Consider the following 27,604-nt stretch of genomic DNA (forward strand, 5'->3'; position numbering starts at 1 on the left):
GAGTGCCTTGACTCGGGCCTCGATGGCTAAGGACCCCTTGATGGATGAGACGCCATCCCAAGGCCTTGCTATGATGAATAATTTTTTCGATGCCGTATCTAGGTGGCGGGAAGTGTTGAAGTGGATAGTATACTCGGTTGACTATCGGTGGGATCCTAACGGCAGAAAATTGACAGTGATATTCATTCAGCAGCGCTTGCACCGGACATTTTGGCTGCACTCTCCCAGAATGTCTACCCCGCCCCGGAGAGTGCCTCCGGGTTTCATCCGAACCAGGCTGGGGGAAGGCTCTCTGTCCCTCAGTCCGGGCCGCCTAGGCAGAACCAAGGTCCGTGATCGTTCCCTGTTGGCAGTGAGGGCCCTGGGCTTGGCACCAGGAACATTGAGTAGGACAAGCCCTACGAAAATGACAAACAGTGGCACGGCCAAGCGTGTCCTGTTTCCCACGACCATGGCTAGAAAGAGCATGCTCCTGATGAGCTGGGACAAGGAGTGGAGGGACTCCTGGACAAACAAATCGGCCTTGCCCAACACCGTGATTTTGGGCTTAAGAGTACCGTGGCTGAGACAGGACTGTACCCTGTGTGAGGTAACTCTCACTACCCTGAAGGAGGCCACCGACCATTTCAAGAAGGTGCACTGCCCGAGAAAGACCTTGTTCATATGTAAGAGATGTGCGACCTCGTGTCGAGTGGCGGCTTCGGCCATCCGCCACGCCGCCCAATGCGGATCTGCGACTAGAAAAGAGAAACGGAAAGGTGATCAGCCGTGCGGTCTGTGTGTAAAGACCTTTGGATCCCAAATGGGCTTGAGTCAACACATGCGGATCAAACACTCGGGGGCCTACATGAAAGAGTGCGAGATCAAGGCAGGAAAAGGTCCCAAGGAGGCTTGGACCGACAGTGAGGTTGGCTACCTGGAAGGCCTGCTGCATGGTGTGAAGCCGAGTCCAAAGAAATACATGATCGCGCAGCAGCACCTGCAACGGTTTACCCTCCGGGAAGTGACCGTCAGATGCAACGCAATATACAAAAGGGCAGTGGTGGTAGGCGACCGGCCAGCTGCCCTGGACCCGTATCTTGGCGGGCTCCAGGACCTCGGAATGCCGCTGCAGCCCGCCCCTGCAGTGGATATGGTGAAGGACGTGATTACCTGGTCATTGACCGGTAAAGAGGTGGAGGGGGCGCTTGACCCCCTGGCGGTTTGCGCCAAAACGATCAGCACATATGTCAGACAGTTGCAAAAGACCATTGGAGGCAAGCGGAGGAAAAGCAGACTAATCCGCAGGGTAAGAACCACAAAGGCTAAAGGTCGACCCTACCGACCTTCCATGAGGACCTTGTATAAGAAGAACAAGAACATGGCGGCCAAAATGATTCTTGATGGAATGGGGAAGGCCACGTGCAACATCGACCTCAAGGAGGTTGAGGCTGTCTACGCCAGGATCTGGGGGGGCGTGGATGGCTTCGTGGACCTGGGCCAATTTGCGGTACTACCGCGCGCTGACAATAGCCCATTCTACTGCCCAGTTAGCCCTAAAGAAGTCCTAGACGTAATCAAGCGGATGAGGGCTGGCTCAGCACCAGGCCCGGATGGCATTCGGAAAAGGGACCTGCTCAGGTGGGACTCGGGAGGGGTCAAACTGGCGAGCCTGTTTAATGCGATGCTCTTGACTGGGAAATTGCCCAGAAGTCTGAAGGGCAGCAGGACAACCCTATTACCCAAGACAAGTGATGAGGCCCTGAGAGGAGACATTCACCAGTGGAGGCCCATCACCATCAGTTCAATAGTCGTGAGGGCCCTGTCCAGCGTACTACACCATCGCCTGAAGGACGCCTGCGAGGTCCACGTGAGGCAGAGAGGATTCATTGAGGCCCCGGGCTGTGAGGAGAACCTGGCCGTCCTGGATAGTCTTATGAAACAAAGCAGGAGAGATGGACGATCGTTGGCCGTTGTGTTCATAGACTTCGCCAAGGCGTTCGACTCAGTGTCGCACAAACACCTACTGCAGGTGCTGGAACACAGGGGAGTGGATATTTCTGTTATCCGCTTGATCTCCAGCTGTTACCAAGGCTGCTTCACCAAAGTGGCCACGGGACAAGGCCGGACAGGGAGAATCATCATGGGCAAAGGGGTCAAGCAGGGAGACCCCCTCTCTCCGCTGCTATTCAACCTGGCAATTGACCCTCTCCTCCGAGTCCTGGAGGCCAGGGGTACCGCGTTCTCCTGCGGTTTGGCTAAAATAACGGCGCTGGCATTCGCCGATGACTTGGTACTATTGAGCGACTCCTCGCTGGGTATGCAGAGGAACCTGGCCATTTTGGAAAAGTTCGCTGGGCTTACGAGCCTCCAGGTTAACCCCAACAAATGTCATGGGTTTTTGCTGTCTCACCGCGGCCGGACATGCAAGATCAACGATTGTCAGCCCTGGTCTATCGATGGAGCGCCCATAAGAATGGTGGGCCCAGGGGACACGGTGAGATACCTGGGGGTGGAGGTAGACCCGAGGCGTGGGGTGCAAAAGGCCCCACTGGAACAGATTGTGCAGACGATGCTCCGGAAGATCTCAGAGTCCCGCCTGAGACCGACCCAAAAGATCGACTTACTGAAAGTGTATGCCCTGCCCAGAACCGTTGGACATTGTTGTGTTAAATAAATTACTTATCATTATGTAGTAGGTTAGCTATACATGCTCCTAATGTCAGTTATTACTGTTTTTTTCTGTTTCACAGGTGGTTGGGCAGTTATCACTTGCCCATGTGGGGTTGTCTTTTCAGTAAAATTCAACCGTAGAGCAGAGAGTCCACGTGACTTTGTCGACCTCTTGCTGTCCTGGAAACACCTCCCATCTGGACAGTGGTAGTTCTGTTTTAAACCACTTGTCCTTTTGTTGGTTTTAATCAATGGTTCTGTTTTTATTTGATCTAAAATATTCCATTCCATATTCCAACAATTTTCATTCCTTAAACAGATGGAAACAGAACTATTTATCTTTTTTGAGTTGGGCAGTTCTGTTTAAGCCCGTTATGAAAACTTTTTTATTTGAAGTTCCAACCTCTTCCTTCTTCAGTTCAAGCTTTGTTCCAAGCGTTTATGCATGCTTGTCAATCAAAAGTTGATTGAAGTTGAGTTACTTTTATTTACTTCGCTTATTATTTGTACAGACACATTGCTTACAGCCTCTCTTCTGGCCCCTGGAGAGAGCTTGGTGTGGATGATGTCCAGGTGAGACATTACATAATAGCATTTGCTAACTTTTTACTATTTTCTTGCCATACTTTTATTAAAATACATTGTTCACACCTCAGGGCCTAACAAAGCAAGGGTTCTCCAACAACTGCGGCGTGTTTGTTTTGATGGTAAGACCTAATCAGCATGTTATAGCATTGCTGTTGTCTGTAAAAATGTTTGCTTGCTACATTAAAACCACATTAATTTGTATTGAAAAAAATGTATCATTGGGAATACGCCTGACATTATATTAACCAGTACCTCTTGACTTACAGTACACTCTGTACATTGTAATGGGGGCCAAGTGTGATTTCAGCGAGGTATGTGTAAATCGTGACACATTATGCTTAGTGTACAAGGTGTTATTTTTTTTTTACAACATCTTCTTTTTAACATCTTCCTGCATTTCCTTCTTCAAAGGAAAACATGCTGCAAATTAGGAGATGGTGGTGTCTCACTCTCCTGCAGAACTTCCCCATGCCGTAAGTGCCCTGAATATCACACTTATGAATCAAATCACAAAAAAAAAACTGTTTTACTCACTGTCAACAGACCAACATGAATGTTTTCATAGTGAATGTATGTTGTCATTAAATCACTAAGGTCTGAAGAAGACCGATTGCAGGACAGGAAACGGCGACGAGTGGAAGGAGGGCTACAGGTGAGAGGTCATGTGAGTAATTAGTCTTGTAGTCAACTATTGCTAGACTAAAGCGTAATCCCTCCACTTATTTCAATTATCTGTTTTACATCTTGCATTGTTATTGTGCCTATAAGAACTGCAATCTGTTTCCTTTATAGACGCTGGGAAATTGACAACTGGAAACCGGGAACAGGGTTGGAAGCTTAAGGAATTTATTTGGCTAAAACATATATATATTTATTTATTTTGCCTGGGGTGAAAATAAAAAAAATCAATGATGCAAAGTCTTCTGTCTGGTTTATTTGACTAAGCTAATATAATTGAGTGTTCAAAATAATATGTGTCTGGTTTTTATATATATTTATTTATTTATTTTTCATGGTAAAAAAAGACATTTGACAAGTTAAAAGTATGTCTCTAAGTCATTGTGCTGTGCTGTATTGACGTTTGAGAATGTGCTGCCGGATCTGCGCCACAAGATGGCGCCCCCGAGCTCGAGCGAAACGTTTAGAGCTCGAGCGAATCGTTTAGACCAGCCCACATTTAGGGAAATTTAAGCTCCTCCTCGATCTGCGAGCTGCAGTCAGGGGCACTTGCTATGAGCACATGTTAAAGATGAATCATGAAATTATATATTTGAATTGGTTGTGTGTAAAGGACGCTCGTTGAAAGACATGTGGAATGAGTCAAATAGTTATTACTTTAAAGGTGCACTATGCAGTTTCAGAGGCGGGGGATGTGTTTACATTTGCAGAGCCTGTTAGTTTATTTGTGTTGAATAATTCTATCATCAAAAATCTAAACAAAATTATTTTGAGGAGCCTTGAACCAAACGTAAGACTAGAATATGTTTGTAAACCAAACTGTGAAACAGTAACGTTTCAAGAAACGTTCTAACTTCAAACAGTGTTCCAGGGATCACATTTTCCTGTGAGGAAAGTTTGTTTATTCAGTTAATGAGTTATAATGAGTGTATATTGATGGGTAAGCATTAATATTGAATATGATCATGTCTTGGAGGGAAGGGGGAAATAGCCACATTCAAAAGAAAATATTGTAAATTATGTTCACATTGCCCATTTTCAATGTATTACTTTATATACTGTTTGTGCAAAACCTATATAGAATATGTATTACTTGTATTGCAGAAATAGAGAAGTTAGTTAAGGCCGACATGAAAATAGTACTGCATGAGCATTTTGGAATCATGATTTCGGTTGAAGATTTGTAGGAATAATCTCTTTCTACGTAGTGTGTGGCTCTTAAAAGAGCCGTTGGGTTGTTGTTATGATCGGTCCTGTTTATCCTCCGAAGCCGTAGAGCGTGCGGCCCTGCCTCTTCAGAGCGTACACCACGTCCATGGCGGTGACGGTCTTCCTCTTGGCGTGCTCGGTGTAGGTGACGGCGTCACGGATGACATTCTCCAGGAAAACCTTGAGCACACCGCGGGTCTCCTCGTAGATCAGACCGGAGATTCGCTTCACTCCGCCACGGCGAGCCAGACGGCGGATGGCGGGTTTGGTGATTCCCTGGATGTTATCACGGAGAACTTTACGGTGACGCTTAGCGCCTCCTTTACCGAGTCCTTTGCCTCCTTTTCCGCGACCAGACATTTTTGCTTTCACTAGATTAAAGGCCTACTTCACCGGTGGGAATATGAAGGTGTATTGCATTCTGAGATCCTATGTAGTATAAATGTGTTCATCCTAGCCTGAGAAAAGGCAGAAAGAGTGTTTTATGGTCTCACTGTCTAACCCTACATTTCTCTTACTGTGATGTCACACTTTCCCAGCAAGGTCTATTAGGGCCTACTCATGCTGGCTCATGTACTGCAGTCTGTAGGGCAGCACAGCATATCAGTCATATCCATTTACATGAACTCCAACCTACCAGCTTTTAAACAGTAAATAATATTAATTTTGTATTTCTAAATCTTTTATACATACATATTTATATTTTAACCATATTTATATATTTGTATTCTATATATATTATTCATATTTAATTAATTTCTAACTATTTATCTATATGCTTGTCTCAAAGATTAAGCCATGCAAGTCTAAGTACACACGGCCGGTACAGTGAAACTGCGAATGGCTCATTAAATCAGTTATGGTTCCTTTGATCGCTCCAACGTTACTTGGATAACTGTGGCAATTCTAGAGCTAATACATGCCAACGAGCGCTGACCTTCGGGGATGCGTGCATTTATCAGACCCAAAACAAGGCCGGAGTCACTGGATAGGCGCTTGTCAGTGGGGAGGGACCGAAAGTCGATGAGGGACCCCTGACCGCCATGTGACCAAGAGGGGACATACACCCCTGGGGCCGCCACTACTGTAGGCCTTGTGGATGGGGGCTGAGGACACGAGCTGGGTGGGTGCGCACCGTGTGGACAAGCCCGGTACTGCACCCGATTTTTGAGGGGACGTTCTCCTCCGTGACGCCTTATCTGAAGTCCAATGAATAGGGATGGCTTTCCCGGCCCAGGAACCTGTCCCCCGGTAGCCAAAGCAAGATCCGTATGGATACCAAGAGGGGACCTCACCCCCAGAAAGTGCCTTGACTCGGGCCTCGATGGCTAAGGACCCCCCGATGGACGAGCTACCATCCTGATATCCTGCCATGACGATTAACTCTCGATGGGTGCCATGAGGGGACCTTGCCCCCTTCCCCTCTTGAGTACCGCGCTTGTGGGCCAAATGGATAAAGAGTGCCTCCCCGGCACCAGGACTCCTTTTCGAGCGACCCACGTAAAGATCATGGGAGGACCACGAGGGGACCTTGCCCCCTAAGAGTGCCTTGACTCGGGCCTCGATGGCTAAGGACCCCTTGATGGATGAGACGCCATCCCAAGGCCTTGCTATGATGAATAATTTTTTCGATGCCGTATCTAGGTGGCGGGAAGTGTTGAAGTGGATAGTATACTCGGTTGACTATCGGTGGGATCCTAACGGCAGAAAATTGACAGTGATATTCATTCAGCAGCGCTTGCACCGGACATTTTGGCTGCACTCTCCCAGAATGTCTACCCCGCCCCGGAGAGTGCCTCCGGGTTTCATCCGAACCAGGCTGGGGGAAGGCTCTCTGTCCCTCAGTCCGGGCCGCCTAGGCAGAACCAAGGTCCGTGATCGTTCCCTATTGGCAGTGAGGGCCCTGGGCTTGGCACCAGGAACATTGAGTAGGACAAGCCCTACGAAAATGACAAACAGTGGCACGGCCAAGCGTGTCCTGTTTCCCACGACCATGGCTAGAAAGAGCATGCTCCTGATGAGCTGGGACAAGGAGTGGAGGGACTCCTGGACAAACAAATCGGCCTTGCCCAACACCGTGATTTTGGGCTTAAGAGTACCGTGGCTGAGACAGGACTGTACCCTGTGTGAGGTAACTCTCACTACCCTGAAGGAGGCCACCGACCATTTCAAGAAGGTGCACTGCCTGAGAAAGACCTTGTTCATATGTAGGAGATGTGCGACCTCGTGTCGAGTGGCGGCTTCGGCCATCCGCCACGCCGCCCAATGCGGATCTGCGACTAGAAAAGAGAAACGGAAAGGTGATCAGCCGTGCGGTCTGCGTGTAAAGACCTTTGGATCCCAAAGGGGCTTGAGTCAACACATGCGGATCAAACACTTGGGGGCCTACATGAAAGAGTGCGAGATCAAGGCAGGAAAAGGTCCCAAGGAGGCTTGGACCGACAGTGAGGTTGGCTACCTGGAAGGCCTGCTGCATGGTGTGAAGCCGAGTCCAAAGAAATACATGATCGCGCAGCAGCACCTGCAACGGTTTACCCTCCGGGAAGTGACCGTCAGATGCAACGCAATATACAAAAGGGCAGTGGTGGTAGGCGACCGGCCAGCTGCCCTGGCCCCGTATCTTGGCGGGCTCCAGGACCTCGGAATGCCGCTGCAGCCCGCCCCTGCAGTGGATATGGTGAAGGACGTGATTACCTGGTCATTGACCGGTAAAGAGGTGGAGGGGGCGCTTGACCCCCTGGCGGTTTGCGCCAAAACGATCAGCGCATATGTCAGACAGTTGCAAAAGACCATTGGAGGCAAGCGGAGGAAAAGCAGACTAATCCGCAGGGTAAGAACCACAAAGGCTAAAGGTCGACCCTACCGACCTTCCATGAGGACCTTGTATAAGAAGAACAAGAACATGGCGGCCAAAATGATTCTTGATGGAATGGGGAAGGCCACGTGCAACATCGACCTCAAGGAGGTTGAGGCTGTCTACGCCAGGATCTGGGGGGGCGTGGATGGCTTCGTGGACCTGGGCCAATTTGCGGTACTACCGCGCGCTGACAATAGCCCATTCTACTGCCCAGTTAGCCCTAAAGAAGTCCTAGACGTAATCAAGCGGATGAGGGCTGGCTCAGCACCAGGCCCGGATGGCATTCGGAAAAGGGACCTGCTCAGGTGGGACTCGGGAGGGGTCAAACTGGCGAGCCTGTTTAATGCGATGCTCTTGACTGGGAAATTGCCCAGAAGTCTGAAGGGCAGCAGGACAACCCTATTACCCAAGATAAGTGATGAGGCCCTGAGAGGAGACATTCACCAGTGGAGGCCCATCACCATCAGTTCAATAGTCGTGAGGGCCCTGTCCAGCGTACTACACCATCGCCTGAAGGACGCCTGCGAGGTCCACGTGAGGCAGAGAGGATTCATTGAGGCCCCGGGCTGTGAGGAGAACCTGGCCGTCCTGGATAGTCTTATGAAACAAAGCAGGAGAGATGGACGATCGTTGGCCGTTGTGTTCATAGACTTCGCCAAGGCGTTCGACTCAGTGTCGCACAAACACCTACTGCAGGTGCTGGAACACAGGGGAGTGGATATTTCTGTTATCCGCTTGATCTCCAGCTGTTACCAAGGCTGCTTCACCAAAGTGGCCACGGGACAAGGCCGGACAGGGAGAATCATCATGGGCAAAGGGGTCAAGCAGGGAGACCCCCTCTCTCCGCTGCTATTCAACCTGGCAATTGACCCTCTCCTCCGAGTCCTGGAGGCCAGGGGTACCGCGTTCTCCTGCGGTTTGGCTAAAATAACGGCGCTGGCATTCGCCGATGACTTGGTACTATTGAGCGACTCCTCGCTGGGTATGCAGAGGAACCTGGCCATTTTGGAAAAGTTCGCTGGGCTTACGAGCCTCCAGGTTAACCCCAACAAATGTCATGGGTTTTTGCTGTCTCACCGCGGCCGGACATGCAAGATCAACGATTGTCAGCCCTGGTCTATCGATGGAGCGCCCATAAGAATGGTGGGCCCAGGGGACACGGTGAGATACCTGGGGGTGGAGGTAGACCCGAGGCGTGGGGTGCAAAAGGCCCCACTGGAACAGATTGTGCAGACGATGCTCCGGAAGATCTCAGAGTCCCGCCTGAGACCGACCCAAAAGATCGACTTACTGAAAGTGTATGCCCTGCCCAGAACCGTTGGACATTGTTGTGTTAAATAAATTACTTATCATTATGTAGTAGGTTAGCTATACATGCTCCTAATGTCAGTTATTACTGTTTTTTTCTGTTTCACAGGTGGTTGGGCAGTTATCACTTGCCCATGTGGGGTTGTCTTTTCAGTAAAATTCAACCTTAGAGCAGAGAGTCCACGTGACTTTGTCGACCTCTTGCTGTCCTGGAAACACCTCCCATCTGGACAGTGGTAGTTCTGTTTTAAACCACTTGTCCTTTTGTTGGTTTTAATCAATGGTTCTGTTTTTATTTGATCTAAAATATTCCATTCCATATTCCAACAATTTTCATTCCTTAAACAGATGGAAACAGAACTATTTATCTTTTTTGAGTTGGGCAGTTCTGTTTAAGCCCGTTATGAAAACTTTTTTATTTGAAGTTCCAACCTCTTCCTTCTTCAGTTCAAGCTTTGTTCCAAGCGTTTATGCATGCTTGTCAATCAAAAGTTGATTGAAGTTGAGTTACTTTTATTTACTTCGCTTATTATTTGTACAGACACATTGCTTACAGCCTCTCTTCTGGCCCCTGGAGAGAGCTTGGTGTGGATGATGTCCAGGTGAGACATTACATAATAGCATTTGCTAACTTTTTACTATTTTCTTGCCATACTTTTATTAAAATACATTGTTCACACCTCAGGGCCTAACAAAGCAAGGGTTCTCCAACAACTGCGGCGTGTTTGTTTTGATGGTAAGACCTAATCAGCATGTTATAGCATTGCTGTTGTCTGTAAAAATGTTTGCTTGCTACATTAAAACCACATTAATTTGTATTGAAAAAAATGTATCATTGGGAATACGCCTGACATTATATTAACCAGTACCTCTTGACTTACAGTACACTCTGTACATTGTAATGGGGGCCAAGTGTGATTTCAGCGAGGTATGTGTAAATCGTGACACATTATGCTTAGTGTACAAGGTGTTATTTTTTTTTTACAACATCTTCTTTTTAACATCTTCCTGCATTTCCTTCTTCAAAGGAAAACATGCTGCAAATTAGGAGATGGTGGTGTCTCACTCTCCTGCAGAACTTCCCCATGCCGTAAGTGCCCTGAATATCACACTTATGAATCAAATCACAAAAAAAAAACTGTTTTACTCACTGTCAACAGACCAACATGAATGTTTTCATAGTGAATGTATGTTGTCATTAAATCACTAAGGTCTGAAGAAGACCGATTGCAGGACAGGAAACGGCGACGAGTGGAAGGAGGGCTACAGGTGAGAGGTCATGTGAGTAATTAGTCTTGTAGTCAACTATTGCTAGACTAAAGCGTAATCCCTCCACTTATTTCAATTATCTGTTTTACATCTTGCATTGTTATTGTGCCTATAAGAACTGCAATCTGTTTCCTTTATAGACGCTGGGAAATTGACAACTGGAAACCGGGAACAGGGTTGGAAGCGTAAGGAATGTATTTGGCTAAAACATATATATATTTTTTTTTTTGCCTGGGGTGAAAATAAAAAAAATCAATGATGCAAAGTCTTCTGTCTGGTTTATTTGACTAAGCTAATATAATTGAGTGTTCAAAATAATATGTGTCTGGTTTTTATATATATTTATTTATTTATTTATTTTTCATGGTAAAAAAAGACATTTGACAAGTTAAAAGTATGTCTCTAAGTAATTGTGCTGTGCTGTATTGACGTTTGAGAATGTGCTGCCGGATCTGCGCCACAAGATGGCGCCCCCGAGCTCGAGCGAAACGTTTAGAGCTCGAGCGAATCGTTTAGACCAGCCCACATTTAGGGAAATTTAAGCTCCTCCTCGATCTGCGAGCTGCAGTCAGGGGCACTTGCTATGAGCACATGTTAAAGATGAATCATGAAATTATATATTTGAATTGGTTGTGTGTAAAGGACGCTCGTTGAAAGACATGTGGAATGAGTCAAATAGTTATTACTTTAAAGGTGCACTATGCAGTTTCAGAGGCGGGGGATGTGTTTACATTTGCAGAGCCTGTTAGTTTATTTGTGTTGAATAATTCTATCATCAAAAATCTAAACAAAATTATTTTGAGGAGCCTTGAACCAAACGTAAGACTAGAATATGTTTGTAAACCAAACTGTGAAACAGTAACGTTTCAAGAAACGTTCTAACTTCAAACAGTGTTCCAGGGATCACATTTTCCTGTGAGGAAAGTTTGTTTATTCAGTTAATGAGTTATAATGAGTGTATATTGATGGGTAAGCATTAATATTGAATATGATCATGTCTTGGAGGGAAGGGGGAAATAGCCACATTCAAAAGAAAATATTGTAAATTATGTTCACATTGCCCATTTTCAATGTATTACTTTATATACTGTTTGTGCAAAACCTATATAGAATATGTATTACTTGTATTGCAGATATAGAGAAGTTAGTTAAGGCCGACATGAAAATAGTACTGCATGAGCATTTTGGAATCATGATTTCGGTTGAAGATTTGTAGGAATAATCTCTTTCTACGTAGTGTGTGGCTCTTAAAAGAGCCGTTGGGTTGTTGTTATGATCGGTCCTGTTTATCCTCCGAAGCCGTAGATCGTGCGGCCCTGCCTCTTCAGAGCGTACACCACGTCCATGGCGGTGACGGTCTTCCTCTTGGCGTGCTCGGTGTAGGTGACGGCGTCACGGATGACATTCTCCAGGAAAACCTTGAGCACACCGCGGGTCTCCTCGTAGATCAGACCGGAGATTCGCTTCACTCCGCCACGGCGAGCCAGACGGCGGATGGCGGGTTTGGTGATTCCCTGGATGTTATCACGGAGAACTTTACGGTGACGCTTAGCGCCTCCTTTACCGAGTCCTTTGCCTCCTTTTCCGCGACCAGACATTTTTGCTTTCACTAGATTAAAGGCCTACTTCACCGGTGGGAATATGAAGGTGTATTGCATTCTGAGATCCTATGTAGTATACATGTGTTCATCCTAGCCTGAGAAAAGGCAGAAAGAGTGTTTTATGGTCTCACTGTCTAACCCTACATTTCTCTTACTGTGATGTCACACTTTCCCAGCAAGGTCTATTAGGGCCTACTCATGCTGGCTCATGTACTGCAGTCTGTAGGGCAACACAGCATATCAGTCATATCCATTTACATGAACTCCAACCTACCAGCTTTTAAACAGTAAATAATATTAATTTTGTATTTCTAAATCTTTTATACATACATATTTATATTTTAACCATATTTATATATTTGTATTCTATATATATTATTCATATTTAATTAATTTCTAACTATTTATCTATATGCTTGTCTCAAAGATTAAGCCATGCAAGTCTAAGTACACACGGCCGGTACAGTGAAACTGCGAATGGCTCATTAAATCAGTTATGGTTCCTTTGATCGCTCCAACGTTACTTGGATAACTGTGGCAATTCTAGAGCTAATACATGCCAACGAGCGCTGACCTTCGGGGATGCGTGCATTTATCAGACCCAAAACAAGGCCGGAGTCACTGGATAGGCGCTTGTCAGTGGGGAGGGACCGAAAGTCGATGAGGGACCCCTGACCGCCATGTGACCAAGAGGGGACATACACCCCTGGGGCCGCCACTACTGTAGGCCTTGTGGATGGGGGCTGAGGACACGAGCTGGGTGGGTGCGCACCGTGTGGACAAGCCCGGTACTGCACCCGATTTTTGAGGGGACGTTCTCCTCCGTGACGCCTTATCTGAAGTCCAATGAATAGGGATGGCTTTCCCGGCCCAGGAACCTGTCCCCCGGTAGCCAAAGCAAGATCCGTATGGATACCAAGAGGGGACCTCACCCCCAGAAAGTGCCTTGACTCGGGCCTCGATGGCTAAGGACCCCCCGATGGACGAGCTACTATCCTGAGGCCTTGCCATGATGATTAACTCTCGATGGGTGCCATGAGGGGACCTTGCCCCCTTCCCCTCTGGAGTACCACGCATGTTGGCCAAATGGATAAGGAGGGCCTCCCCGGCACCAGGACTCCTTTTGGGCGGCCCACGCAAGGATCACGGGAGGACCATGAGGGTACCTTGCCCCCTAAAAGTGCCTTGACTCGGGCCTCGATGGCTAAGGACCCCCCGATGGACGAGCTACCATCCTGAGGCCCTGCCATGACGATTAACTCTCGATGGGTGCCATGAGGGGACCTTGCCCCCTTCCCCTCTTGAGTACCGCGCTTGTGGGCCAAATGGATAAAGAGTGCCTCCCCGGCACCAGGACTCCTTTTCGAGCGACCCACGTAAAGATCATGGGAGGACCACGAGGGGACCTTGCCCCCTAAGAGTGCCTTGACTCGGGCCTCGATGGCTAAGGACCCCTTGATGGATGAGACGCCATCCCAAGGCCTTGCTATGATGAATAATTTTTTCGATGCCGTATCTAGGTTGCGGGAAGTGTTGAAGTGGATAGTATACTCGGTTGACTATCGGTGGGATCCTAACGGCAGAAAATTGACAGTGATATTCATTCAGCAGCGCTTGCACCGGACATTTTGGCTGCACTCTCCCAGAATGTCTACCCCGCCCCGGAGAGTGCCTCCGGGTTTCATCCGAACCAGGCTGGGGGAAGGCTCTCTGTCCCTCAGTCCGGGCCGCCTAGGCAGAACCAAGGTCCGTGATCGTTCCCTATTGGCAGTGAGGGCCCTGGGCTTGGCACCAGGAACATTGAGTAGGACAAGCCCTACGAAAATGACAAACAGTGGCACGGCCAAGCGTGTCCTGTTTCCCACGACCATGGCTAGAAAGAGCATGCTCCTGATGAGCTGGGACAAGGAGTGGAGGGACTCCTGGACAAACAAATCGGCCTTGCCCAACACCGTGATTTTGGGCTTAAGAGTACCGTGGCTGAGACAGGACTGTACCCTGTGTGAGGTAACTCTCACTACCCTGAAGGAGGCCACCGACCATTTCAAGAAGGTGCACTGCCTGAGAAAGACCTTGTTCATATGTAGGAGATGTGCGACCTCGTGTCGAGTGGCGGCTTCGGCCATCCGCCACGCCGCCCAATGCGGATCTGCGACTAGAAAAGAGAAACGGAAAGGTGATCAGCCGTGCGGTCTGCGTGTAAAGACCTTTGGATCCCAAAGGGGCTTGAGTCAACACATGCGGATCAAACACTCGGGGGCCTACATGAAAGAGTGCGAGATCAAGGCAGGAAAAGGTCCCAAGGAGGCTTGGACCGACAGTGAGGTTGGCTACCTGGAAGGCCTGCTGCATGGTGTGAAGCCGAGTCCAAAGAAATACATGATCGCGCAGCAGCACCTGCAACGGTTTACCCTCCGGGAAGTGACCGTCAGATGCAACGCAATATACAAAAGGGCAGTGGTGGTAGGCGACCGGCCAGCTGCCCTGGACCCGTATCTTGGCGGGCTCCAGGACCTCGGAATGCCGCTGCAGCCCGCCCCTGCAGTGGATATGGTGAAGGACGTGATTACCTGGTCATTGACCGGTAAAGAGGTGGAGGGGGCGCTTGACCCCCTGGCGGTTTGCGCCAAAACGATCAGCGCATATGTCAGACAGTTGCAAAAGACCATTGGAGGCAAGCGGAGGAAAAGCAGACTAATCCGCAGGGTAAGAACCACAAAGGCTAAAGGTCGACCCTACCGACCTTCCATGAGGACCTTGTATAAGAAGAACAAGAACATGGCGGCCAAAATGATTCTTGATGGAATGGGGAAGGCCACGTGCAACATCGACCTCAAGGAGGTTGAGGCTGTCTACGCCAGGATCTGGGGGGGCGTGGATGGCTTCGTGGACCTGGGCCAATTTGCGGTACTACCGCGCGCTGACAATAGCCCATTCTACTGCCCAGTTAGCCCTAAAGAAGTCCTAGACGTAATCAAGCGGATGAGGGCTGGCTCAGCACCAGGCCCGGATGGCATTCGGAAAAGGGACCTGCTCAGGTGGGACTCGGGAGGGGTCAAACTGGCGAGCCTGTTTAATGCGATGCTCTTGACTGGGAAATTGCCCAGAAGTCTGAAGGGCAGCAGGACAACCCTATTACCCAAGATAAGTGATGAGGCCCTGAGAGGAGACATTCACCAGTGGAGGCCCATCACCATCAGTTCAATAGTCGTGAGGGCCCTGTCCAGCGTACTACACCATCGCCTGAAGGACGCCTGCGAGGTCCACGTGAGGCAGAGAGGATTCATTGAGGCCCCGGGCTGTGAGGAGAACCTGGCCGTCCTGGATAGTCTTATGAAACAAAGCAGGAGAGATGGACGATCGTTGGCCGTTGTGTTCATAGACTTCGCCAAGGCGTTCGACTCAGTGTCGCACAAACACCTACTGCAGGTGCTGGAACACAGGGGAGTGGATATTTCTGTTATCCGCTTGATCTCCAGCTGTTACCAAGGCTGCTTCACCAAAGTGGCCACGGGACAAGGCCGGACAGGGAGAATCATCATGGGCAAAGGGGTCAAGCAGGGAGACCCCCTCTCTCCGCTGCTATTCAACCTGGCAATTGACCCTCTCCTCCGAGTCCTGGAGGCCAGGGGTACCGCGTTCTCCTGCGGTTTGGCTAAAATAACGGCGCTGGCATTCGCCGATGACTTGGTACTATTGAGCGACTCCTCGCTGGGTATGCAGAGGAACCTGGCCATTTTGGAAAAGTTCGCTGGGCTTACGAGCCTCCAGGTTAACCCCAACAAATGTCATGGGTTTTTGCTGTCTCACCGCGGCCGGACATGCAAGATCAACGATTGTCAGCCCTGGTCTATCGATGGAGCGCCCATAAGAATGGTGGGCCCAGGGGACACGGTGAGATACCTGGGGGTGGAGGTAGACCCGAGGCGTGGGGTGCAAAAGGCCCCACTGGAACAGATTGTGCAGACGATGCTCCGGAAGATCTCAGAGTCCCGCCTGAGACCGACCCAAAAGATCGACTTACTGAAAGTGTATGCCCTGCCCAGAACCGTTGGACATTGTTGTGTTAAATAAATTACTTATCATTATGTAGTAGGTTAGCTATACATGCTCCTAATGTCAGTTATTACTGTTTTTTTCTGTTTCACAGGTGGTTGGGCAGTTATCACTTGCCCATGTGGGGTTGTCTTTTCAGTAAAATTCAACCTTAGAGCAGAGAGTCCACGTGACTTTGTCGACCTCTTGCTGTCCTGGAAACACCTCCCATCTGGACAGTGGTAGTTCTGTTTTAAACCACTTGTCCTTTTGTTGGTTTTAATCAATGGTTCTGTTTTTATTTGATCTAAAATATTCCATTCCATATTCCAACAATTTTCATTCCTTAAACAGATGGAAACAGAACTATTTATCTTTTTTGAGTTGGGCAGTTCTGTTTAAGCCCGTTATGAAAACTTTTTTATTTGAAGTTCCAACCTCTTCCTTCTTCAGTTCAAGCTTTGTTCCAAGCGTTTATGCATGCTTGTCAATCAAAAGTTGATTGAAGTTGAGTTACTTTTATTTACTTCGCTTATTATTTGTACAGACACATTGCTTACAGCCTCTCTTCTGGCCCCTGGAGAGAGCTTGGTGTGGATGATGTCCAGGTGAGACATTACATAATAGCATTTGCTAACTTTTTACTATTTTCTTGCCATACTTTTATTAAAATACATTGTTCACACCTCAGGGCCTAACAAAGCAAGGGTTCTCCAACAACTGCGGCGTGTTTGTTTTGATGGTAAGACCTAATCAGCATGTTATAGCATTGCTGTTGTCTGTAAAAATGTTTGCTTGCTACATTAAAACCACATTAATTTGTATTGAAAAAAATGTATCATTGGGAATACGCCTGACATTATATTAACCAGTACCTCTTGACTTACAGTACACTCTGTACATTGTAATGGGGGCCAAGTGTGATTTCAGCGAGGTATGTGTAAATCGTGACACATTATGCTTAGTGTACAAGGTGTTATTTTTTTTTTACAACATCTTCTTTTTAACATCTTCCTGCATTTCCTTCTTCAAAGGAAAACATGCTGCAAATTAGGAGATGGTGGTGTCTCACTCTCCTGCAGAACTTCCCCATGCCGTAAGTGCCCTGAATATCACACTTATGAATCAAATCACAAAAAAAAAACTGTTTTACTCACTGTCAACAGACCAACATGAATGTTTTCATAGTGAATGTATGTTGTCATTAAATCACTAAGGTCTGAAGAAGACCGATTGCAGGACAGGAAACGGCGACGAGTGGAAGGAGGGCTACAGGTGAGAGGTCATGTGAGTAATTAGTCTTGTAGTCAACTATTGCTAGACTAAAGCGTAATCCCTCCACTTATTTCAATTATCTGTTTTACATCTTGCATTGTTATTGTGCCTATAAGAACTGCAATCTGTTTCCTTTATAGACGCTGGGAAATTGACAACTGGAAACCGGGAACAGGGTTGGAAGCGTAAGGAATGTATTTGGCTAAAACATATATATATTTTTTTTTTGCCTGGGGTGAAAATAAAAAAAATCAATGATGCAAAGTCTTCTGTCTGGTTTATTTGACTAAGCTAATATAATTGAGTGTTCAAAATAATATGTGTCTGGTTTTTATATATATTTATTTATTTATTTATTTTTCATGGTAAAAAAAGACATTTGACAAGTTAAAAGTATGTCTCTAAGTAATTGTGCTGTGCTGTATTGACGTTTGAGAATGTGCTGCCGGATCTGCGCCACAAGATGGCGCCCCCGAGCTCGAGCGAAACGTTTAGAGCTCGAGCGAATCGTTTAGACCAGCCCACATTTAGGGAAATTTAAGCTCCTCCTCGATCTGCGAGCTGCAGTCAGGGGCACTTGCTATGAGCACATGTTAAAGATGAATCATGAAATTATATATTTGAATTGGTTGTGTGTAAAGGACGCTCGTTGAAAGACATGTGGAATGAGTCAAATAGTTATTACTTTAAAGGTGCACTATGCAGTTTCAGAGGCGGGGGATGTGTTTACATTTGCAGAGCCTGTTAGTTTATTTGTGTTGAATAATTCTATCATCAAAAATCTAAACAAAATTATTTTGAGGAGCCTTGAACCAAACGTAAGACTAGAATATGTTTGTAAACCAAACTGTGAAACAGTAACGTTTCAAGAAACGTTCTAACTTCAAACAGTGTTCCAGGGATCACATTTTCCTGTGAGGAAAGTTTGTTTATTCAGTTAATGAGTTATAATGAGTGTATATTGATGGGTAAGCATTAATATTGAATATGATCATGTCTTGGAGGGAAGGGGGAAATAGCCACATTCAAAAGAAAATATTGTAAATTATGTTCACATTGCCCATTTTCAATGTATTACTTTATATACTGTTTGTGCAAAACCTATATAGAATATGTATTACTTGTATTGCAGATATAGAGAAGTTAGTTAAGGCCGACATGAAAATAGTACTGCATGAGCATTTTGGAATCATGATTTCGGTTGAAGATTTGTAGGAATAATCTCTTTCTACGTAGTGTGTGGCTCTTAAAAGAGCCGTTGGGTTGTTGTTATGATCGGTCCTGTTTATCCTCCGAAGCCGTAGATCGTGCGGCCCTGCCTCTTCAGAGCGTACACCACGTCCATGGCGGTGACGGTCTTCCTCTTGGCGTGCTCGGTGTAGGTGACGGCGTCACGGATGACATTCTCCAGGAAAACCTTGAGCACACCGCGGGTCTCCTCGTAGATCAGACCGGAGATTCGCTTCACTCCGCCACGGCGAGCCAGACGGCGGATGGCGGGTTTGGTGATTCCCTGGATGTTATCACGGAGAACTTTACGGTGACGCTTAGCGCCTCCTTTACCGAGTCCTTTGCCTCCTTTTCCGCGACCAGACATTTTTGCTTTCACTAGATTAAAGGCCTACTTCACCGGTGGGAATATGAAGGTGTATTGCATTCTGAGATCCTATGTAGTATACATGTGTTCATCCTAGCCTGAGAAAAGGCAGAAAGAGTGTTTTATGGTCTCACTGTCTAACCCTACATTTCTCTTACTGTGATGTCACACTTTCCCAGCAAGGTCTATTAGGGCCTACTCATGCTGGCTCATGTACTGCAGTCTGTAGGGCAACACAGCATATCAGTCATATCCATTTACATGAACTCCAACCTACCAGCTTTTAAACAGTAAATAATATTAATTTTGTATTTCTAAATCTTTTATACATACATATTTATATTTTAACCATATTTATATATTTGTATTCTATATATATTATTCATATTTAATTAATTTCTAACTATTTATCTATATGCTTGTCTCAAAGATTAAGCCATGCAAGTCTAAGTACACACGGCCGGTACAGTGAAACTGCGAATGGCTCATTAAATCAGTTATGGTTCCTTTGATCGCTCCAACGTTACTTGGATAACTGTGGCAATTCTAGAGCTAATACATGCCAACGAGCGCTGACCTTCGGGGATGCGTGCATTTATCAGACCCAAAACAAGGCCGGAGTCACTGGATAGGCGCTTGTCAGTGGGGAGGGACCGAAAGTCGATGAGGGACCCCTGACCGCCATGTGACCAAGAGGGGACATACACCCCTGGGGCCGCCACTACTGTAGGCCTTGTGGATGGGGGCTGAGGACACGAGCTGGGTGGGTGCGCACCGTGTGGACAAGCCCGGTACTGCACCCGATTTTTGAGGGGACGTTCTCCTCCGTGACGCCTTATCTGAAGTCCAATGAATAGGGATGGCTTTCCCGGCCCAGGAACCTGTCCCCCGGTAGCCAAAGCAAGATCCGTATGGATACCAAGAGGGGACCTCACCCCCAGAAAGTGCCTTGACTCGGGCCTCGATGGCTAAGGACCCCCCGATGGACGAGCTACTATCCTGAGGCCTTGCCATGATGATTAACTCTCGATGGGTGCCATGAGGGGACCTTGCCCCCTTCCCCTCTGGAGTACCACGCATGTTGGCCAAATGGATAAGGAGGGCCTCCCCGGCACCAGGACTCCTTTTGGGCGGCCCACGCAAGGATCACGGGAGGACCATGAGGGTACCTTGCCCCCTAAAAGTGCCTTGACTCGGGCCTCGATGGCTAAGGACCCCCCGATGGACGAGCTACCATCCTGAGGCCCTGCCATGACGATTAACTCTCGATGGGTGCCATGAGGGGACCTTGCCCCCTTCCCCTCTTGAGTACCGCGCTTGTGGGCCAAATGGATAAAGAGTGCCTCCCCGGCACCAGGACTCCTTTTCGAGCGACCCACGTAAAGATCATGGGAGGACCACGAGGGGACCTTGCCCCCTAAGAGTGCCTTGACTCGGACCTCGATGGCTAAGGACCCCTTGATGGATGAGACGCCATCCCAAGGCCTTGCTATGATGAATAATTTTTTCGATGCCGTATCTAGGTTGCGGGAAGTGTTGAAGTGGATAGTATACTCGGTTGACTATCGGTGGGATCCTAACGGCAGAAAATTGACAGTGATATTCATTCAGCAGCGCTTGCACCGGACATTTTGGCTGCACTCTCCCAGAATGTCTACCCCGCCCCGGAGAGTGCCTCCGGGTTTCATCCGAACCAGGCTGGGGGAAGGCTCTCTGTCCCTCAGTCCGGGCCGCCTAGGCAGAACCAAGGTCCGTGATCGTTCCCTATTGGCAGTGAGGGCCCTGGGCTTGGCACCAGGAACATTGAGTAGGACAAGCGCTACGAAAATGACAAACAGTGGCACGGCCAAGCGTGTCCTGTTTCCCACGACCATGGCTAGAAAGAGCATGCTCCTGATGAGCTGGGACAAGGAGTGGAGGGACTCCTGGACAAACAAATCGGCCTTGCCCAACACCGTGATTTTGGGCTTAAGAGTACCGTGGCTGAGACAGGACTGTACCCTGTGTGAGGTAACTCTCACTACCCTGAAGGAGGCCACCGACCATTTCAAGAAGGTGCACTGCCTGAGAAAGACCTTGTTCATATGTAGGAGATGTGCGACCTCGTGTCGAGTGGCGGCTTCGGCCATCCGCCACGCCGCCCAATGCGGATCTGCGACTAGAAAAGAGAAACGGAAAGGTGATCAGCCGTGCGGTCTGCGTGTAAAGACCTTTGGATCCCAAAGGGGCTTGAGTCAACACATGCGGATCAAACACTCGGGGGCCTACATGAAAGAGTGCGAGATCAAGGCAGGAAAAGGTCCCAAGGAGGCTTGGACCGACAGTGAGGTTGGCTACCTGGAAGGCCTGCTGCATGGTGTGAAGCCGAGTCCAAAGAAATACATGATCGCGCAGCAGCACCTGCAACGGTTTACCCTCCGGGAAGTGACCGTCAGATGCAACGCAATATACAAAAGGGCAGTGGTGGTAGGCGACCGGCCAGCTGCCCTGGACCCGTATCTTGGCGGGCTCCAGGACCTCGGAATGCCGCTGCAGCCCGCCCCTGCAGTGGATATGGTGAAGGACGTGATTACCTGGTCATTGACCGGTAAAGAGGTGGAGGGGGCGCTTGACCCCCTGGCGGTTTGCGCCAAAACGATCAGCGCATATGTCAGACAGTTGCAAAAGACCATTGGAGGCAAGCGGAGGAAAAGCAGACTAATCCGCAGGGTAAGAACCACAAAGGCTAAAGGTCGACCCTACCGACCTTCCATGAGGACCTTGTATAAGAAGAACAAGAACATGGCGGCCAAAATGATTCTTGATGGAATGGGGAAGGCCACGTGCAACATCGACCTCAAGGAGGTTGAGGCTGTCTACGCCAGGATCTGGGGGGGCGTGGATGGCTTCGTGGACCTGGGCCAATTTGCGGTACTACCGCGCGCTGACAATAGCCCATTCTACTGCCCAGTTAGCCCTAAAGAAGTCCTAGACGTAATCAAGCGGATGAGGGCTGGCTCAGCACCAGGCCCGGATGGCATTCGGAAAAGGGACCTGCTCAGGTGGGACTCGGGAGGGGTCAAACTGGCGAGCCTGTTTAATGCGATGCTCTTGACTGGGAAATTGCCCAGAAGTCTGAAGGGCAGCAGGACAACCCTATTACCCAAGACAAGTGATGAGGCCCTGAGAGGAGACATTCACCAGTGGAGGCCCATCACCATCAGTTCAATAGTCGTGAGGGCCCTGTCCAGCGTACTACACCATCGCCTGAAGGACGCCTGCGAGGTCCACGTGAGGCAGAGAGGATTCATTGAGGCCCCGGGCTGTGAGGAGAACCTGGCCGTCCTGGATAGTCTTATGAAACAAAGCAGGAGAGATGGACGATCGTTGGCCGTTGTGTTCATAGACTTCGCCAAGGCGTTCGACTCAGTGTCGCACAAACACCTACTGCAGGTGCTGGAACACAGGGGAGTGGATATTTCTGTTATCCGCTTGATCTCCAGCTGTTACCAAGGCTGCTTCACCAAAGTGGCCACGGGACAAGGCCGGACAGGGAGAATCATCATGGGCAAAGGGGTCAAGCAGGGAGACCCCCTCTCTCCGCTGCTATTCAACCTGGCAATTGACCCTCTCCTCCGAGTCCTGGAGGCCAGGGGTACCGCGTTCTCCTGCGGTTTGGCTAAAATAACGGCGCTGGCATTCGCCGATGACTTGGTACTATTGAGCGACTCCTCGCTGGGTATGCAGAGGAACCTGGCCATTTTGGAAAAGTTCGCTGGGCTTACGAGCCTCCAGGTTAACCCCAACAAATGTCATGGGTTTTTGCTGTCTCACCGCGGCCGGACATGCAAGATCAACGATTGTCAGCCCTGGTCTATCGATGGAGCGCCCATAAGAATGGTGGGCCCAGGGGACACGGTGAGATACCTGGGGGTGGAGGTAGACCCGAGGCGTGGGGTGCAAAAGGCCCCACTGGAACAGATTGTGCAGACGATGCTCCGGAAGATCTCAGAGTCCCGCCTGAGACCGACCCAAAAGATCGACTTACTGAAAGTGTATGCCCTGCCCAGAACCGTTGGACATTGTTGTGTTAAATAAATTACTTATCATTATGTAGTAGGTTAGCTATACATGCTCCTAATGTCAGTTATTACTGTTTTTTTCTGTTTCACAGGTGGTTGGGCAGTTATCACTTGCCCATGTGGGGTTGTCTTTTCAGTAAAATTCAACCTTAGAGCAGAGAGTCCACGTGACTTTGTCGACCTCTTGCTGTCCTGGAAACACCTACCATCTGGACAGTGGTAGTTCTGTTTTAAACCACTTGTCCTTTTGTTGGTTTTAATCAATGGTTCTGTTTTTATTTGATCTAAAATATTCCATTCCATATTCCAACAATTTTCATTCCTTAAACAGATGGAAACAGAACTATTTATCTTTTTTGAGTTGGGCAGTTCTGTTTAAGCCCGTTATGAAAACTTTTTTATTTGAAGTTCCAACCTCTTCCTTCTTCAGTTCAAGCTTTGTTCCAAGCGTTTATGCATGCTTGTCAATCAAAAGTTGATTGAAGTTGAGTTACTTTTATTTACTTCGCTTATTATTTGTACAGACACATTGCTTACAGCCTCTCTTCTGGCCCCTGGAGAGAGCTTGGTGTGGATGATGTCCAGGTGAGACATTACATAATAGCATTTGCTAACTTTTTACTATTTTCTTGCCATACTTTTATTAAAATACATTGTTCACACCTCAGGGCCTAACAAAGCAAGGGTTCTCCAACAACTGCGGCGTGTTTGTTTTGATGGTAAGACCTAATCAGCATGTTATAGCATTGCTGTTGTCTGTAAAAATGTTTGCTTGCTACATTAAAACCACATTAATTTGTATTGAAAAAAATGTATCATTGGGAATACGCCTGACATTATATTAACCAGTACCTCTTGACTTACAGTACACTCTGTACATTGTAATGGGGGCCAAGTGTGATTTCAGCGAGGTATGTGTAAATCGTGACACATTATGCTTAGTGTACAAGGTGTTATTTTTTTTTTACAACATCTTCTTTTTAACATCTTCCTGCATTTCCTTCTTCAAAGGAAAACATGCTGCAAATTAGGAGATGGTGGTGTCTCACCAGTGGCGGCTCGCCCATAGAGGGCGATAGGGCGCCGCCCTCCTTGAGCCATATCAGCAAAAAACGAAAATATAATAATGAATAATAATGATGTTTTTTTTGTTTTTTTTTGTATTAATAATCATAATTTATGATTTCAATACAGTTTTTACCTGCATCTAAGTCTGAATATCATTGTACAATCAGCGTCTGTGCTCTGTACCGTCACTCTGGGGCGATGTCGGGCTGGTTGAAAATCGCCCCCAGCGCTCTCATAGACATCAATGTAAAACTTTTTTTTTTCAAACTGCAAGCCTCGCAATGCAATCTCTATGGGTTCCGGGGGTGCTCGCCCTAACGTGTTGTCGTCATACGTACAGTAAACAATAAACCAATTACAGTGACTGATACAGTCACATGTCCAGTATGCAGCCCAGAGCGGTCATATTCAAGACCAACACAACTTTATATCAACTCAGGCTAGGCTGGCAAGCTACTTACTTGATCGGACTCGGACTAGGTCTTTCCCAGACAAAATGTAACCATCAAGCAAGTATCTACCAAGATGGATTGGGGGATCTTATAAACGCGGATTTTCACGGGGCTCGTTTGAACGGCTAACGAGGTTAGCAGGATGCTAATGCGCTAACGCTCTGTCCTGCTGCCGCTGCATGATGATATGGACTGTATACTGGCTTTTTATCCATCCTGATGGCAGCACAGAGACCGCATGGATAACTTTGGGTGTCACCCCTATGCATCATCTCTCAGAAAAGGTAAAACAAACATTAAACATCAATCTGCATATACGAGCCAGCGCCGTTCAACAGCTGATCGGCTATTGAACGGCGATCAGCTGTTGATCGTCGTTTAGCTGACAGCTGCTTTCACCGTCCGACATAAACCCGCCTACCAAGTGCTGTAGACAGTAGTAACCCAAACCAATGTGATGATTAGCACTGTTAATGTTGCACATGCTATGCCAGCATCCATTTTTGTCTCCTAACTTTTAAAGGAAGCCTATCTGAGGAGCACACTGGTAGATGACAAGTTATCTGTGATGGCCACAGCCGGATAATTAAATCATTTTAGAGCTAAAATAATTTTATTCAAGAAATTAACTAACTTAATTTCCAAAAATACTGTACAGTGCAATGCTTGTCTAATGTTGCCAGAGTGGTTATGCCAGATGAACAGGAAAAACAAACAGTTAAATGCAATATGACATTGTCATATGCTATCTGATTTAGGTTGATTTTGGGTCATATTTCCCATCATGGCAACAATTGCCCCCCCTGAGATTATTGTCAGGAGCCGCCACTGTGTCTCACTCTCCTGCAGAACTTCCCCATGCCGTAAGTGCCCTGAATATCACACTTATGAATCAAATCACAAAAAAAAAACTGTTTTACTCACTGTCAACAGACCAACATGAATGTTTTCATAGTGAATGTATGTTGTCATTAAATCACTAAGGTCTGAAGAAGACCGATTGCAGGACAGGAAACGGCGACGAGTGGAAGGAGGACTACAGGTGAGAGGTCATGTGAGTAATTAGTCTTGTAGTCAACTATTGCTAGACTAAAGCGTAATCCCTCCACTTATTTCAATTATCTGTTTTACATCTTGCATTGTTATTGTGCCTATAGGAACTGCAATCTGTTTCCTTTATAGACGCTGGGAAATTGACAACTGGAAACCGGGAACAGGGTTGGAAGCTTAAGGAATGTATTTGGCTAAAACATATATATATTTATTTTTTTGCCTGGGGTGAAAATAAAAAAAATCAATGATGCAAAGTCTTCTGTCTGGTTTATTTGACTAAGCTAATATAATTGAGTGTTCAAAATAATATGTGTCTGGTTTTTATATATATTTATTTATTTATTTATTTATTTTTCATGGTAAAAAAAGACATTTGACAAGTTAAAAGTATGTCTCTAAGTCATTGTGCTGTGCTGTATTGACGTTTGAGAATGTGCTGCCGGATCTGCGCCACAAGATGGCGCCCCCGAGCTCGAGCGAAACGTTTAGAGCTCGAGCGAATCGTTTAGACCAGCCCACATTTAGGGAAATTTAAGCTCCTCCTCGATCTGCGAGCTGCAGTCAGGGGCACTTGCTATGAGCACATGTTAAAGATGAATCATGAAATTATATATTTGAATTGGTTGTGTGTAAAGGACGCTCGTTGAAAGACGTGGAATGAGTCAAATAGTTATTACTTTAAAGGTGCACTATGCAGTTTCAGAGGCGGGGGATGTGTTTACATTTGCAGAGCCTGTTAGTTTATTTGTGTTGAATAATTCTATCATCAAAAATCTAAACAAAATTATTTTGAGGAGCCTTGAACCAAACGTAAGACTAGAATATGTTTGTAAACCAAACTGTGAAACAGTAACGTTTCAAGAAACGTTCTAACTTCAAACAGTGTTCCAGGGATCACATTTTCCTGTGAGGAAAGTTTGTTTATTCAGTTAATGAGTTATAATGAGTGTATATTGATGGGTAAGCATTAATATTGAATATGATCATGTCTTGGAGGGAAGGGGGAAATAGCCACATTCAAAAGAAAATATTGTAAATTATGTTCACATTGCCCATTTTCAATGTATTACTTTATATACTGTTTGTGCAAAACCTATATAGAATATGTATTACTTGTATTGCAGAAATAGAGAAGTTAGTTAAGGCCGATAGGAAAATAGTACTGCATGAGCATTTTGGAATCATGATTTCGGTTGAAGATTTGTAGGAATAATCTCTTTCTACGTAGTGTGTGGCTCTTAAAAGAGCCGTTGGGTTGTTGTTATGATCGGTCCTGTTTATCCTCCGAAGCCGTAGAGCGTGCGGCCCTGCCTCTTCAGAGCGTACACCACGTCCATGGCGGTGACGGTCTTCCTCTTGGCGTGCTCGGTGTAGGTGACGGCGTCACGGATGACATTCTCCAGGAAAACCTTGAGCACACCGCGGGTCTCCTCGTAGATCAGACCGGAGATTCGCTTCACTCCGCCACGGCGAGCCAGACGGCGGATGGCGGGTTTGGTGATTCCCTGGATGTTATCACGGAGAACTTTACGGTGACGCTTAGCGCCTCCTTTACCGAGTCCTTTGCCTCCTTTTCCGCGACCAGACATTTTTGCTTTCACTAGATTAAAGGCCTACTTCACCGGTGGGAATTTGGAGGTGTATTGCATTCTGAGATCCTATGTAGTATAAATGTGTTCATCCTAGCCTGAGAAAAGGCAGAAAGAGTGTTTTATGGTCTCACTGTCTAACTCTACATTTCTCTTACTGTGATGTCACACTTTCCCAGCAAGGTCTATTAGGGCCTACTCATGCTGGCTCATGTATTGCAGTCTGTAGGGCAACACAGCATATCAGTCATATCCATTTACATGAACTCCAACCTACCAGCTTTTAAACAGTAAATAATATTAATTTTGTAT

General features: G+C 47.1%; 4 protein-coding genes across 4 annotated transcripts; all 4 read right to left on the reverse strand.

Annotated features, from left to right (window-relative positions):
* Positions 1–5,175: 5,175 nt before the first annotated feature.
* Positions 5,176–5,487, reverse strand: LOC307269669 (histone H4; the record flags this gene model as incomplete). Its single annotated transcript, XM_080052671.1, has 1 exon — positions 5,176–5,487. The coding sequence occupies one exon, from the start codon at positions 5,485–5,487 to the stop codon at positions 5,176–5,178; it is 312 nt and encodes a 103-aa protein (XP_079908797.1).
* A 6,360-nt stretch (positions 5,488–11,847) lies between these two features.
* LOC307269775 (histone H4-like) lies at positions 11,848–12,159 on the reverse strand (the record flags this gene model as incomplete). The annotated part of the gene is made up of 1 exon (XM_080052810.1): positions 11,848–12,159. One exon carries the CDS (start codon positions 12,157–12,159, stop codon positions 11,848–11,850), a length of 312 nt encoding a protein of 103 aa, XP_079908936.1.
* A 6,598-nt stretch (positions 12,160–18,757) lies between these two features.
* Positions 18,758–19,069, reverse strand: LOC307269807 (histone H4-like; the record flags this gene model as incomplete). Its single annotated transcript, XM_080052857.1, has 1 exon — positions 18,758–19,069. The coding sequence occupies one exon, from the start codon at positions 19,067–19,069 to the stop codon at positions 18,758–18,760; it is 312 nt and encodes a 103-aa protein (XP_079908983.1).
* Positions 19,070–26,980: 7,911 nt separating this feature from the next.
* On the reverse strand, positions 26,981–27,292 carry LOC307269796 (histone H4; the record flags this gene model as incomplete). Its single annotated transcript, XM_080052839.1, has 1 exon — positions 26,981–27,292. One exon carries the CDS (start codon positions 27,290–27,292, stop codon positions 26,981–26,983), a length of 312 nt encoding a protein of 103 aa, XP_079908965.1.
* Positions 27,293–27,604: the final 312 nt, after the last annotated feature.

Source organism: Ammodytes marinus, assembly GCF_949987685.1.
Source record: "Ammodytes marinus genome assembly, chromosome: 24".
In the NCBI taxonomy this organism is placed as follows: domain Eukaryota; kingdom Metazoa; phylum Chordata; class Actinopteri; order Uranoscopiformes; family Ammodytidae; genus Ammodytes; species Ammodytes marinus.